This window comes from Drosophila grimshawi, unplaced genomic scaffold (genome assembly GCF_018153295.1).
Source record: "Drosophila grimshawi isolate 15287-2541.00 unplaced genomic scaffold, ASM1815329v1 contig_311, whole genome shotgun sequence".
In the NCBI taxonomy this organism is placed as follows: domain Eukaryota; kingdom Metazoa; phylum Arthropoda; class Insecta; order Diptera; family Drosophilidae; genus Drosophila; species Drosophila grimshawi.
Window position 1 is genome coordinate 869541 of NW_025063098.1, and position 14439 is coordinate 883979.

Below are 14439 nucleotides of genomic sequence, written 5' to 3' on the forward strand. Positions count from 1 at the left end.
AGTGTATTAGCAGTAAAACTAATAATCTGCTTAGACAAAAGACTTAGGCAACAAACTTTACACAGAACGTGCAACGAAGCATGGGCGGAGATGTCGGAAACATCGTCTACGTCTGCGACCAGCATTCACTTGGCTCATTAGCACTGACACTCGATGACTGTTTGTTTTTTTGGTTATTGTATTTTTTTGGTGCAGATCTAACAATGCGATGTTTCAGATTTGTGTACCTGCTTAGGCAAATATATATACTAGTTACGCCTTCACTTTCGTTGGCAGTTTATTCAACTCTTGCTGATTACTCAGCTGACGTCAGCGATGTTAGCCAAACCACCCACATTGTCATGAGGAAGTTTTATTTGAGTGTTATGGCATAATCCCATTAAGTGTCGGCTATTCAGACACATCTTTGTCAGTGGATTAAAGATAATGTTGAATTCGAACAAAACACATTTTCTTAATTACTAAATTAGTTTTTTTTTAATTTATAAATGCAATTGACTTGGGAGACGACCAGAGTTGTTGAGGTAGCAAAAATATCGTAGCAACTAACAAATTATTTTTGTTTTGCTCAGAATAATGGTTTTATTCTATTGTTTGCCTTATTCAGATTGATTCATACATAAATTCAGATAACGTCTGACATATTAACAACTTTTAGAACTTATAACAAATTATATACATTTAAAACAAATAAATTAATTTAAGTGAGCAATAGAATTCGCGGCAATCCCTTTCTCTACCCAACCTAATTTTATATTTACACTTTTAATTGCTACAAATTAAAAAAGAAATATTTATAAAATAAAATTGTTATGTTTGTTTTTTTCTTTAGTTAAGTGCTAAAATAAAGGTCAAAGTAGTTGTAAGAAAAAGCTTAAAAAATTGAAATATTGTTAGTAAAATACTTAACTGGCTTTTAACACAGTTTTTTTTTTATATCGATAGAATTGTTGCTTCTCTTAAGTGATTTTCACGACTATGTTATTATTTTAGTTCATTTAATTATATGTCTGATCATAGGCCATTCATGGGTAATTACATAATTCCTGCTTCCGTTGTAGTTTCACATAATAAAAAGGCCATTTCCGAAGCAATTGTCATTAAATACTAATTTATACACCAGCTATGAAGGTGCGTGGAGTGAGTTCTTCTAACATTTAACTCCTAACTAATCCTGCTTACTATATTTCTATAAAGGTTACATTATTTTCCTGTATACTGTGCTGTCTGGGAGGCTGTGCCTTGAGTGCACCACAGTGGCCAGGAAGTGGGTCTGCAGGCTATGGCTTCGCACCCTGGGCAGGATATGGAAACTACGCGTCATCATCGAGTGCCAGTGCAGCAGCCAGCAGCAGCAGCAGCAACAGTTTTCACGGCTATGGTGCGCCAGGATATGGCTATGGCTATGGCTATGGCTGGCCAGGATATGGTCAAGGATATGGAGGCCACAGAGGTGGCTACCAGCAGCAGTTCAATCAGTATCACTACAACGGGCACAACAGCTATGGATCTGGTCATGGATACGGCTACCCATTTGGCTATGGCAAATAAGACAGCTGACAAACTCATTTGCATTTATGTACGTGTGTAGATTTGTTTGCATGAATGCTGTGCTCTTTAACTACTGGAAATTTCTGTTTTGATTTTGTTTGATTTCTATTTGTTGGACTTTGTTTTGTTTTGGAGGTCAATAAAACGTAAATACCCAAATATGTACGAGCATTTGATGAATCATTTGATTGGTTTAGTGAAATTTATGTCGCTTGAAGCGGAGCTAAAGTAACCAAGGGAAGCTAAATACATATGCACGACTCAATATAAATTAATTAATTTTACTTTTGGATCTAATAGTCAATTATATTTATTGTGGGTTATTTTTAATACGAGTAATTAAGCGCATTTGGAGTAATGTCGTTAGGGGAATCGGCGCAGCATTTGTGCAACGCAAAATATATAAAAACTCTCAAATACTATTCCATTAATCCATTCTATAACTCTACCATATAAACTCATCTATATAAAAATTATTCCTCTAAAATTTAGCTTTGAAAAGAAATGCAGAAGTTTTTATATAATTATGTATTGATGGAGTTATTCATCAATCAATTTAATATTATTTAAACAAATTCATATATTGCAACGTATCTTTTAATTAACAATTTAAGCCTATCAGAATTAAATTTGTTTAGTAGTTAGTCTCTCTTTGAACTAACAATAACTTTTATTCAGTAAAAGTCACAAAAAGATGATACATGAGAAAATTTAAATTCCCAATTCTCCCTTTTTGAGAGGGTATAAAAACTTAAATTAAAAACGCCCTTTTGGTATTGCATATAACCTGAATCGGACTGACTGTTGGACCCATTCATAATGTTCAACCGTTATTAACACTTGCCAACAGATTCGCTTGCTTCCACCATCAGTGGGCTTTACATCTCTCTATATACATCTATAGATATATATTTTCATATGTATATAAAATGTTGTTCCATTTCAGACATTTATTGAATTTCTGCTCCTATTCATGTCGAAAACCAGAAATTTTCAGGGTCAATGTGTGTGCATGAGGCTGAGCTTGGCAACACACACATAAAATAAAAGCTGAAGTTCACAGCAGCAGCAGCAGCAACAACAGCAACAACAACAATGAAGACAAACAAGATATCGCCGAGAGGCGATTGCATAAGGGCGAGTAAAATCGCGCAGAAAACGCGTCTGTGACATAAAAACTGATCGCTAACAGCGCAGTCGGTTCAATTGCAGACGCGACTTGGTCCATGCATGCAAGCCAGTAGCAAGCACCATCAATCAGCGAAGAGAGATTTGAACTTGAAGACTGACCAGCAATATACAAACAATAAGACTACGACAATTATTGTAACGAGGCCATAAATCGTTGCTAACACATTTAATCCATTAAAAGTGCGTAAAAAACGCTTACCAAAAAAGTGCAACTTTGTGTAAAATGCAAATCATTGTGAGTAAAAACATTTTTTCATTGTGTTTTGAAAATAAATACATCAAACTGTAAACCTGTTGGTTGGTCGTGCAATCGAGTCGAGCATCTGAACCAAATCCAATATCAACTATCTAAAAAAATGTGCAACATTAAAAAGGAGAAATTTATTGTTAATAAAGTTCAGTTTTAACATCAATACTACTTTTGAAATTTACAAAAAGACTTACAATGCTTATTTTTCATTGCAGCGTCATCCACAACATTTGGTGCTATTGCTGGGCATTTGCTTGGTGCTGCTGCTCCAATCTGCCACAGCTGGAAAAATAAAGCTATTTGCCTTTAAGGGACCACATGCCGGCTTTGTTAAGCTGAAAGTGCGAACACCAAAGTTTCTGGGTCTTAAGCATGCTCTGGGCGGACTCGGTGGAGGCATTGGTGGTAGTGTGGGCATCCATGGTGATTTCGGCGCCGGGTTCGGCGGCGGTTACGGTGGCGGCTACGGCGGTGGCTACGGCGGTGGCCACGGCGGTGGCCACAGCGGAGGCTATCATCACGATGAATATCATCATGAGGAATATCATCACAGCAGCGGGGGAAGCTTTGGAAGCAGCGGCGGCTTCGGCGGCGGTCTATGGGGAAAATAGACTAAACTAAGCTTAAATTTAATGTTAAACACATCCTCTCCATGAGAATCATTATGTTTGTTATTCAGTTGTAAGTTCATTCATTTAAAAATAAAAGTATAGGTTCGAATTTATCTTATTGAACAAAGCATTTTTATTATATTTTAACTAATTGGTCACCTTTATAGTAAACAAAATAAAAAAAAAGATAAATGTTAAATACGAATTATCTTTTGACTCATCAATAATTGCGATAGTAAATAATTGCATAGTTGTAACTTATACCCTAGGTGGCGTATATACCGACATATACTGGTATTAACTCAAATGAGCTATAGATGGCGCTTTGACTCATTGTCTCTTGTATGAATATTAACACACTGTGTTTATGGGTTTCCGTAGTGTAGTGGTTATCACGTGTGCTTCACACGCACAAGGTCCCCGGTTCGAACCCGGGCGGGAACAAGTCTTTTGCTTTATTTTATTATCAATTACAAATGTTGTAAGAGAATTTTAAACAGCAAATCAGTCTCTTAAAAATCGAATACTTCAAAATTAATTAATTTCTTGCATTTATTTTTATGTTATCTTAAACTAAAAAGTTTATATTTAGGTATGTGCTTGGTTCTTCATGTTATGAGGTAAAGATTAAAATTATATTTACTGCATGCTTAATTCCGCATTGCATTCTGGCGACGCTTTCAGAAATCACCAAAGCCGCCACCTAAGCCGCCTCCATAGCCGCCACCTAAGCCGCCTCCATAGCCGCCACCTAAGCCGCCTCCATAGCCGCCTCCTAAGCCGCCTCCATAGCCACCACCAAAGCTTCCGCCATAGGCTGAAGATCCACTAAACGATTGGACACTTTGATATCCGCCGTAGCCGCCATATCCACCACCATAGCCACCTCCAAGTCCACCTCCATAGCCACCTCCAAACCCACCTCCATAACCACCTCCAAATCCACCGCCACCGAAACCACCTTTCCAGCCGTGCTTGTGGAACCCAAAGGGCTTAGCGACTGGAACGGGAACCGGCACCGGTTGAGGCACTACAACTGGCACGGGCACGGGCTGGGGCACTGGTATTGGTTGTGGCACAGGCACCGGCTGGGCAACCGGATAGGCCACTGGATAGCCAAAGCCACCACCTCCACCTCCAAACTTGCGGCCACCGAAGCCATGAGCTTCGCTGAATCCCAGTGCCAGGCAGAGCACTAACAAAAATCTCACAACGATTCGCTAGAATTCTCCATTTGTAATTGAGCTCGGAATCGGAACATTGATTTTGGGACTCACCCTCGTGTTTGGTTGCATGCTGTGAACAACTTCTAAGCTGCTCAAGATGCGAACTGTCACTTTTATATAGCGCCAGCACTTCCTGAACTTCCTTATAGCAACAGGTTCAACGAACTGTAAAAACCAACATTAGAACACGCCTAACCAGTTTTATTGTTTTTTGTGTGTTTTTATTTTTTGACAAGCCTTAATCATTAATATGAATGCGACTTATTTAGTAAGAGCAACTAATGCCAAAATTTAACAAATCGTGTGAAAAACATTGATAGCGTTCACGTCGTGGGTTTAAGGTCGTCCTCAGTTCCGGGCCCAGATATATAGAGTGATATGTGGGCGTTTATTCTTAGAGATCTTGTTATAAAAAGCAGAGTGTTTGCTTAATGGATAATCAGTTCACAGTTAAAGACAAATCAAATACAAACATGTTCAAGATTGTTGGCTGCTCCGTAAGTAGTTTCATTTCTTTGACCAACTTCAACAACTAATCTTTGACATATTCAACAGTTGCTAATGTTGGCGCTCCTTGGCCAAAGCTATGCGCAGTATCAACAGCCAGGTGCAGGTGGTGCGGTTGGTGGAGCTGGAGGAGCCGGCTCACCTGGCGCCGTCGATAATCGCATTATCGGTGGCTTGGGTGGTGGCTTATTGGGCGGCGGCGGCGGCGGTGGCTTATTGGGCGGCGGCGGCGGCGGTGGCTTGTTGAGCAATCTCTTCGGCGGCCTGCTGGGCGGTGGTCGTCGTCCATTCGGACAGCAATATCAGGCTCCTCTGCCGTCCTATGGAGGCTACCCCGGTGGCTATGGCGGTGGTTATGGTGGCTATCCTGGCGGCTATCCTGGTGGCTATCCTGGCGGCTATCCCGGCTATGGCGGCGGCTTTGCTCCTGGCTACGGCGGCGGCTACTACGGCTAAATTGTGCACCTATTATTATTGCCTGAGGCGTTGGAAGTATTATTCAAGTTATTAACCCTGTTTTCAATTTGTAGATTTAAGTTTGTTGACCATTAAAATAAAAACAATAAAAACAAAATTCGTTTTGCTTGTTGACACTTTGGTAACACATCTCGTATATGGGGATGTAGCTCAGATGGTAGAGCGCTCGCTTAGCATGTGAGAGGTACGGGGATCGATGCCCCGCATCTCCAAAAGTACATTTTTTGTAGTTTTCAAATAAAAATTATAAAAGCTGCCTACTTTGCATTGCCCGTTTTTTAAAATTTAAAACGCAAAGTGCTCAAGGTACATTAAATAACCATTAAGCGAATATATAAATAAACAAAAAATTCGAATGGGCTCAACCGGGATTTGAACCCGGGACCTCTCGCACCCAAAGCGAGAATCATACCCCTAGACCATTGAGCCGCTTGGTGGTTGGGGCGCCGTAAATAGTTTTGTGTTCATTCAAAGATAGTGGTGCTCAAAACTCAACTAAGCCAAAATAGTGGGAACTATTTATAGAAGCAAGCTACAAGAAACGATGTTAAATAAAGCAGCAATTGGGGCAAAGACACAGAGTGTAAACAACAGCATAAAAAAACACAAGAAAAGCAAGTCTATATTAAGAAACTGTCATACATCTAGTATTTTAAAAATTACACACATATATTTAAATACCCAATATAACTGTATTTTTTTGGCATGGGCTTCTGAGTTAATTAGATAAGAGCAACAACTTGATCTTATTGCACAATTTAGAAAATTAGCAAAAGCCAAAAATATAATTTCGAACAACTGGAGATGCGGGGCATTGATCCCCGTACCTCTCACATGCTAAGCGAGCGCTCTACCATCTGAGCTACATCCCCATTGAAACTGTTGTTATCCATTGAGCGTTTTATCAGTCGGCTTGCGATTTGTTGACATTGAAGAAAAACCCGAGGCGACTGGAAGAGTCAATATCTATGTGAGTAAATGAAATACCAAATTTTAATTAATTTCAAGTTTCGATTCAACTGATCCCACATCAAATGCATCCACATCACATTAGTTGCCAATGTGGCTTCTGTTGGCTGCTTCAAACTTGATAAGAAGTGAACGACAACTTGAATAAACTTATGCATTTAATTTCCGTTTCCGGTCAGTGAAAGTTGTCCAAAAGAAAGCAAGAACAACACCTGCCAGCTACCAGATGGAATCCAGACCTGAACCTGGACATGGACATGGACATGGACCTGGACCTGGACAAACAGCTCAGCTCGTTCCAGTTTCTCGTGCACCATTGTTGCCATAGCACAAACACAAATAAACGCTCGGACAATTGCATTTATGGGGAAGGAGAGAGCTGGAGCTGGAGACTGCGCTGCTGGATAGATGTGTGTGCTGCCCCGTTACTATCTGCACTTTCACACTTGTGTTTATACAACTGTCGCTCGTTGGCGTATTTATTTGCCAGCACCCCGCCCAGCAGAGCCTCGTCGAGCTCTATTATTATTTTCGCAAGTTATATAAAAATAATAACAGAACCGGACTGGGCAACGAGAGATGACCGAAGCCGAAGCCGGGCCAGAGAGAGAGAGAGAGAGAGCCATCCACGGCCATCCATTATGCTGCCGGGCATTTATTTGCCAAACAATTCAGCAGCGCGTTGGGTCTACGTCTGCTCCTTGGGCAACATCAACCACTTCATCAGCAGCCAGCAGCCAGCATCCAGCATCGGAGCATCGGCAAAGTCTGCAGCTACTATCTTATGGTTTATGATGGAATCAAAACAAATGCCAGCGTTTCGGTTGCTTCTGATGAGTTTGCTTATGCAGATTGCTTGTGGAGTTTTTCGGCGTTAATGGATAAATGTCCATGTGTGTTTGAGGATGAGTATGTGCTCTGTGTGCTCCTTCCAGCCATTCTGCCCCCAATTTGGCTCACATTTTTACATGTAACCCTTTTTAATGACTTGCAAACTGAGGTTACAACAGTTTGGTCACTTTAATTGTAACATTTAATTTTATAGAATCTTAAAATCATGAATATAAACTAGAAAAAAATTCTGCATTTGTATTAAAAGTATAAAAGAACTGGAAAATTATGTAGATTATATTTTTCTATTCAATTTTTTTAAAAGAGAATTATTCATTTTGTATAAAAATAAATATGTTCACGAATATATATGAAAATTTAATTTAATTTAATATTTCTAGTAACAGATATAAAATGTCTTAAGCCAGATTATGTTTCATATAATTTGCGGGAATAATATTCTTGTCATATTTGAAAAAACTATTAGAGTATGCAAAATTCTGCAGCATGAAGTGAATCTGTTTTTCTTGTGATTTTTTGTGCTGCTTTTTTGTTGCAGGCTTTTCAATTAAAATTGTATTGTTTTCTTTTACTTTGTCTGCGCTGTTTACTTAGGCGCTGCTGCTTAGCCGAGAGCACAGGCCATCGGGTTGGTGCCACAGCCGGGAAGGGGAATTGGTCCAGATCCAAATCCAAATCCAAAACTGCTGGCGCCCGCTTGTGGCGACGCCGGAAGCGACGGTGGCAGCAGAGTTGGTGGCGGCAATGGCAGTGGCAGCGGCGGCGGCGGAGACAGAGGTGGAGGCTGCCGTGTTGGGCCAGGGAAGCCAGGACCATAGGGAGGAATACCATGCTGATCACTCGGATAGATGTAAACATTGCTGTTGCCTTGAGCATGTTGTTGCTGCTGCTGTTGCTGCTGTTGTGGTTGTGGCTGAAGAGGTGCGGCATAGTAGGCAGGATAATAGCCGCCTGGTTGAGGTCCAATGGCAGCAGGATTACAGCCATAAGACGGACAGTTGAAGTAACCATTGATGGGAAAAGCAGCGCCAGCATAGAGCGGTGCTGCATTATGAAAGGCCATCCAACGATCGCGCCAGCGTCGAAACAAGGTGCCCAGAAAGAAGAAGGAGCGTCCATCGAAGTTTTCCGCCTGCGGCTCGTAATCTTCGTCCGCATCCTGCGCCACATCCGAGCAACTTGCCGCAGTGAGGCAAAGCATCAGCAGCAGCTGGCAAAGGACTATTCAATCAAATGATCTTTTAAATGAATTAGGATTACTTACTGCCATAAGCATTTTTATTATTTTTATTTTGGGAACTGTGCGCTTTGAAGTCTGCTGGCAAACTGCGCCCAAACTTCCAGATAGGCCTCCATGTAATGAGGCAGTCATTGAAGCTAGTTTTCCGGCCCATGAGATGCCGCCTAATGAGGCCTGTAATTAAATCTCTGAGTAGCCGTTGCTCTTGTAAACAGCAACGATGCGTGCAATTTCACGTTTAAAGATCACAATGAGTTGCAATATATATATATATATGTATATACATAACTGATAAGCGTGCTTAGCCACTGTCTTAGAGTCGCACCTCTTCCTAATTACATAACCGAAATTCTCCAAGCTTATCCAACGATTACAAAATCCAATAAATAATGCTTTGACTTCAAAACAAAGGCAGCTTCCATCGAGGCGTGGTCAAAGGCATTGCAGTTAAATATAAAGACGCAACTTGTAATGGAATCAATATCCATCATTTTCCAAATATGACTTGTTAGTTGGAATAATCAGAGGTTAAAGTTGTGTAATTTAACTTAATCTGTGTAAGATAAAATTCGACTTTAAATGTAGAAAGTGAACGTGTTAAAAACGAAATATATTCTTATTTAATTATTATTAATGAAAAATTCAAGCTCTATTCAAAAATTGAAATAAAAACGAATAAAAGATTTCAAACCATCTCTAAAGGGACGAAACTGAATTCATCCTAATAAAATACGAAAAAAAAAAACACAAAAGAAACACTTTATTTTTCAGAAAATAATTATATACATTTTCATTAATTAAATTTACTCTTCAAACAAATTTCGGATTTCCAAAAACATTTGCATGAATAACAAGTTTTTTTTCTAACAACCTTTATAGGGTTTTCCAGTGGTGTATCCATTAATATTCTTCCATTTTATATGATCAAAAAGTATTCAAGAAGCATGCTGCTAATGTTCCATTAGATCAAACCCTCACCAGGGGAAGTTGAAGTTAAAAATGTTAATGGGATTTAGTCTGAAATGTAAGTCAGGTAACCAAGTTTATCTTCAAATATATTTGGCCTCTGCTAGGCACTCAAATATGGGTTTAAAGTTTGATTTTTCTTTGCTGGCACGTGCCAGTCGTTATTTATTGTTGAGCGACAAAAAACTTGCCGGGTTTTGGACTTTTTTGCTTGATTCTGTTGTTTGCCACATTACGTTGCATGCCCGCTTAAAAGCAGGCAGCAACAAAATTTTGAGTTATGAGCACTGCGTGCCAGGTGTACAAAAACACCTCAGATATTTGTAAATAACGACTTCGAAGTACCCTGTACACTCAAATTGTAAAATAAAATTTGTTATATTCTTTTTCATTTGTTGTCAAATTTAAAATTTTTTATTTTTTTTGCAGAATATAAAGTAATCTTATCCGATTGGGTATTTCCAAAGCCAACAAATGTTACTGTTTGTATTTTGCTGTATATATATATAGTAGCGATATCTGCAGGTTTTGTGAAAGAGAGGAGGAATCCTCGATGCACATCCCAGCAGAATGTGTCGCCTTAACTAGAAGAAGACGCAGCATCCTAGGGGCGCATGTTTTGAATTGCAAAGACATAGAAGACCTCAATCCAACAAAGATCCTCACGTTCGTAAGGGAGTTGGGGCTGATGGAAGAGCTATAGGCTCAGAAGGGGGCACAATAGATCAAATAGGTCGCGGTGCAGCTTCCCCCCAATAATAATAATAATTTTGCTGTATTGACTGATATTAGCCTGATATTATCACATATTAAATAAATGACTTCAGTTTAAATTTGTTGTTAAATTAGGTATATATACATAATATTTTTTGTTTTTCTATTTTATTTTTCCAATCAGCTGTGCTTTTATATTGTATTTGTTTTTAATTATTTTATATTATTATTTTAATGTATTTAGTATTATTATTTTTTATTTTATTTGTTTAAAATATACATCTGCCTGAATATATATAATTTGATATATTTGTGATACAGGGAAGACATAAGCATTCCAACTCGACCTCTATCTTCTGTTTATATAGATTGAGAACTTCTTGTGTGGTCTGTTACCTATCGCCTCTCAATGTCAGCATGCCCACAGTGAGCGTTGTGCGAGGAGTATATTAAAAAGGTGACAACAATCAGTTGGATGCTGAATATATGGGTGTTTGGGCACCGTGTCTGCCAAAACAAAAACAAAAGGCAAAGGCTGTGAAAATTCACGCGACCGTGAAAATTTCGCACGTTTTTATGAGCAGGCGGGGAACACACAGAGAAATAGAGAGAAAGTGAGAGTGGGAGAGAAAGGGAGAGAGAGAGGGAGAGCTGGCGCCGTGTGCAAGTTGAGAAATGATTTCATAGACTAAGCTGCTCCCGAACATGAAACAACTTTGATTTCTGCGTTTAATTAAAAAAATATATATGCAAAGTCAACAGAAAAACTAAAACGAAATTACATAGAGCTTATCAGGGAGCAGGGAGCTGGGAGACAGGCAGAGTCGGCAGGGAAACTTTTCATAAACTTTGTTGCCATAAAAACAATAAAAACCGCAATTCTCCCCCAGCGTTGCCTTTGTTATCGAAATAAGCACCAGAAACTCAAGCGGACAATGGCCAAGTGTTGTCCTTTTTTACGACAAAGCTAAATCCGGCGGAACCACATAAATTATGTTAATGCTTATGTTGTGTACACGCCCACCATGTGTGTGTGTGTGTGTGTTCTGCTTGCTGGCTGTGCATCCAAGTTAGACCAGTCCAGTCCAGTCCAGTCCCGGATAATCACAAGAATACACAGCACAACACCAAAACGACATTGTGTGCCGAAATGACATTTGTTTAGTTCCGTGTAGAGTGGGTCGCCAGTCTTCTGTCCGATAGTTTTTGTCGTCTATTGAGGAAAATTGCTGACAATTGCTAAAAACTGTTTGCTGTGTGAGTTTTGGGTTTTTTGTCACTGGTCAGCTGCTGAGGTTAGCAGGGTGCAGGAGAAGACATTGGACAACATTTGCCGCAGGCGTGGCAATTACCTACATATGTATGTAGATACAACGTCAGTCAGAGCTGTGTAAATGATATATGTGCAGATTGAATGCACAACAATTGAGCTTATACAATTTGGTAAGGACATGTAAGAAGCCAAAAAAACAGACATGTCACAAGAGTCGCAGCGAAAAGAGTCAAATAGCCAGATAAAAATAATCTTGCACCTTCAAACTGCAAACTCAAACTAAATAAAAGGAACATATCAATCCAATAAAATATTGTTATTATTAATATTACACTTTTTTCTATATTGTAGAAATAAGCCCTTTTTATGCATAACATTATAATATAAGTTACCTTTAAGCTTTTTACTATAGATTAGCTTTATATAAATTAAATAAATTATATAAATATAAATATATATATAAGTAAAAATAAATAATACAAATATAATCAGTAAGCTAAAGAGTTTTATTATCAAGATTTTTATTATCTGGTCAATCAGATTGAAATAGAAGTACCAAAATAAATTATTTCTTTCACACTTAGCATACTTTAATTTTAATTTTAATATTTTTGAAACAATATTGTAGTCTTAAATAAAAAATAATACAAATATTGTGTGTGTAATTTTAATGGAACAATTTTTGTCATTTTCTAATAAATATGAGAAGTGATTAACTATTAATCTGTAATTCAAAATACCCCATTTAGGTATTTTGAATGACCACAGGGTATAATAAATAAAACTTTCAATTAATTTCTGACGTCCAGTTAGCATAAGCAGTCAGCAAGAGTCGCATAATAATGCTCATGAGGAAATTAGAAAAGGACATTGCTGTATCCGACGAACAAACGAAGTGCCAAGCAACCACATAAAAGGAAGGACATTGGAAATTATATCCATAAAAATGATTATGTATGATATGAACATATATATGAGAGACGGCTATTGTCCGAAGTATTTATTATTTTATCCATTGTGGTAGAAACCCCCTCAACTGAAATTATCTGCCTTGTGCGTTTGAGTATAAAAAGTATAGATAAGCCAACGGCTGCAAATAAATCGCAACAAATAAAGTTGCTGCTGGCTAATTGCAGCCAAGCTGCCCCCACAGAGAAAATAATTGAAAGCATCGTCGGGGACGACATGAGATACATTTGCAAAACCAACCACCGACGACCCACTGTAACCGACATCGGTGGACAGTGGACAGTGGACAATCATGCAACATGCTGTCGAACATATCCGTCGTTGGCTTCCGTTGTGCAACGTCGCCTGCAAGGACAACAGGTGGCAGCTGGCAGTTGGCTTATGTAAGGCTGTGCAGCAGTCTGAGTTGACAGGCATGTTGAAGGCGAATGCGATGCCACTGTTTACGGCCTCCTGCAAACTTTCTGTCAGCTGTCATCAGTGCAGACGCACAAAAGCAACATGAAAACGTTGCAAATTTTTGTCTCTTGTGACAGCAGGCAATATGTATGCTACGCACCGCTCTCGCGTATTAGATTTATGAAATAAATATGTTTTCCTTTAAGATAAAATAAAAATTACAATCGCATCAGTTATTATTGATGTGAAAGGCCCCGGCGAGATTCGAACTCACGATCTCCTGTTTACTAGACAGGCGCTTTAACCAACTAAGCCACGGCGCCAGTCGCGTCCGACGCGAAAACTACGAAATATTTTTTTCTGCATTTAAAGGACAGCTGCACTTTAGAATTTCCTTTAAAACAAGTTTTGCAGATTAACAATCAATCTTTAAAAATATGTACAGATAAAAAAAACAAGTCCAAGTGATGCTTGCAGCTAATAAAATAAAAAAACGATGAACACACTTCACATATGTAGGCCCCGGCGAGATTCGAACTCACGATCTCCTGTTTACTAGACAGGCGCTTTAACCAACTAAGCCACGGCGCCATTTGCGCACGTTGTAGACAAACAACTAGAAATTATGAAAATAATGTTCACTTGATGAATCAGAAAACATTGAGATAAATATAACAATTTCACAATATGTGTACCAAAACATAAAAATAAAAATATACTTTTATAGAATGTATTTAATTTTACTTTAATTATCTGATTCCCAAATATTCGGATAAATATAACAATTTCAGAATATGTGTTTATTTTAGATGTTTAGAAGAATATACAAAAATAAGCAGATTTATATTTACAATGTATTTAAATAAAAACTTGAATGATTCCCAAATGTTCAGATAAATATATAATTTCACAATATGTGATTATTTTGGGTGTTTATGAAAATAAACTAAATTAAAACAATACATATGCATAGAGTTTATTTAAATACATTGCATTATTTATGTTTCCTTTTATTATGTGAATTGTGTTTATTATTATATGTCAACCACAAGCAAATAGAAAATATAATTAAAAATTATCTTTATTTAACATACTAAAGGGGATTTTGCCTGCACACTTAATCAAAAAGAAACGGAATAAATATGATGAGAATGATTCGTAGTCGTGGGAAGTACATGTATATATAATTTTGTATATTCAGTGCATTAGTCAAACATTGTAAAGACTGTGCAGGGGAATGTACC

At 38.3% G+C, this 14439-nt stretch overlaps 5 protein-coding genes and 6 non-coding genes across 11 annotated transcripts; 5 read left to right on the forward strand and 6 right to left on the reverse strand.

The window, feature by feature from the left end:
- Nucleotides 1-1125: 1125 nt before the first annotated feature.
- On the forward strand, nt 1126-1551 carry LOC6563617 (keratin-associated protein 6-2). The gene is made up of 2 exons (XM_001990695.1): nt 1126-1131; nt 1198-1551. Exons 1-2 carry the CDS (start codon nt 1126-1128, stop codon nt 1549-1551), a joined length of 360 nt encoding a protein of 119 aa, XP_001990731.1.
- Nucleotides 1552-2765: 1214 nt separating this feature from the next.
- Nucleotides 2766-3700, forward strand: LOC6563616 (keratin, type I cytoskeletal 9). The gene is made up of 2 exons (XM_001990694.2): nt 2766-2977; nt 3208-3700. The coding sequence occupies exons 1-2, from the start codon at nt 2966-2968 to the stop codon at nt 3601-3603; spliced, it is 408 nt and encodes a 135-aa protein (XP_001990730.1). The 5' UTR covers nt 2766-2965; the 3' UTR covers nt 3604-3700.
- A 274-nt stretch (nt 3701-3974) lies between these two features.
- On the forward strand, nt 3975-4047 carry Trnav-cac. Its single transcript has one exon. It is a non-coding gene; the product is annotated as a tRNA-Val (tRNA).
- A 236-nt stretch (nt 4048-4283) lies between these two features.
- LOC6563614 (ctenidin-1) lies at nt 4284-4898 on the reverse strand. Its single transcript, XM_043215122.1, has 2 exons — nt 4881-4898; nt 4284-4823 (listed from the first exon to the last, which is right to left on the reverse strand). Exons 1-2 carry the CDS (start codon nt 4896-4898, stop codon nt 4284-4286), a joined length of 558 nt encoding a protein of 185 aa, XP_043071057.1.
- A 404-nt stretch (nt 4899-5302) lies between these two features.
- LOC6563613 (glycine-rich protein 3) lies at nt 5303-5792 on the forward strand. Its single transcript, XM_032737023.1, has 3 exons — nt 5303-5326; nt 5385-5544; nt 5665-5792. Exons 1-3 carry the CDS (start codon nt 5303-5305, stop codon nt 5790-5792), a joined length of 312 nt encoding a protein of 103 aa, XP_032592914.1.
- A 160-nt stretch (nt 5793-5952) lies between these two features.
- On the forward strand, nt 5953-6025 carry Trnaa-agc. The gene has a single exon. It is a non-coding gene; the product is annotated as a tRNA-Ala (tRNA).
- Nucleotides 6026-6170: 145 nt separating this feature from the next.
- Nucleotides 6171-6242, reverse strand: Trnap-ugg. The gene has a single exon. It is a non-coding gene; the product is annotated as a tRNA-Pro (tRNA).
- A 370-nt stretch (nt 6243-6612) lies between these two features.
- On the reverse strand, nt 6613-6685 carry Trnaa-agc. Its single transcript has one exon. It is a non-coding gene; the product is annotated as a tRNA-Ala (tRNA).
- A 1553-nt stretch (nt 6686-8238) lies between these two features.
- LOC122322521 (splicing factor, proline- and glutamine-rich) lies at nt 8239-8910 on the reverse strand. The gene is made up of 2 exons (XM_043215124.1): nt 8899-8910; nt 8239-8844 (listed from the first exon to the last, which is right to left on the reverse strand). The coding sequence occupies exons 1-2, from the start codon at nt 8908-8910 to the stop codon at nt 8239-8241; spliced, it is 618 nt and encodes a 205-aa protein (XP_043071059.1).
- Nucleotides 8911-13444: 4534 nt separating this feature from the next.
- On the reverse strand, nt 13445-13518 carry Trnat-agu. The gene has a single exon. It is a non-coding gene; the product is annotated as a tRNA-Thr (tRNA).
- Nucleotides 13519-13712: 194 nt separating this feature from the next.
- On the reverse strand, nt 13713-13786 carry Trnat-agu. The gene has a single exon. It is a non-coding gene; the product is annotated as a tRNA-Thr (tRNA).
- Between the last annotated feature and the right edge of the window lie 653 nt (nt 13787-14439).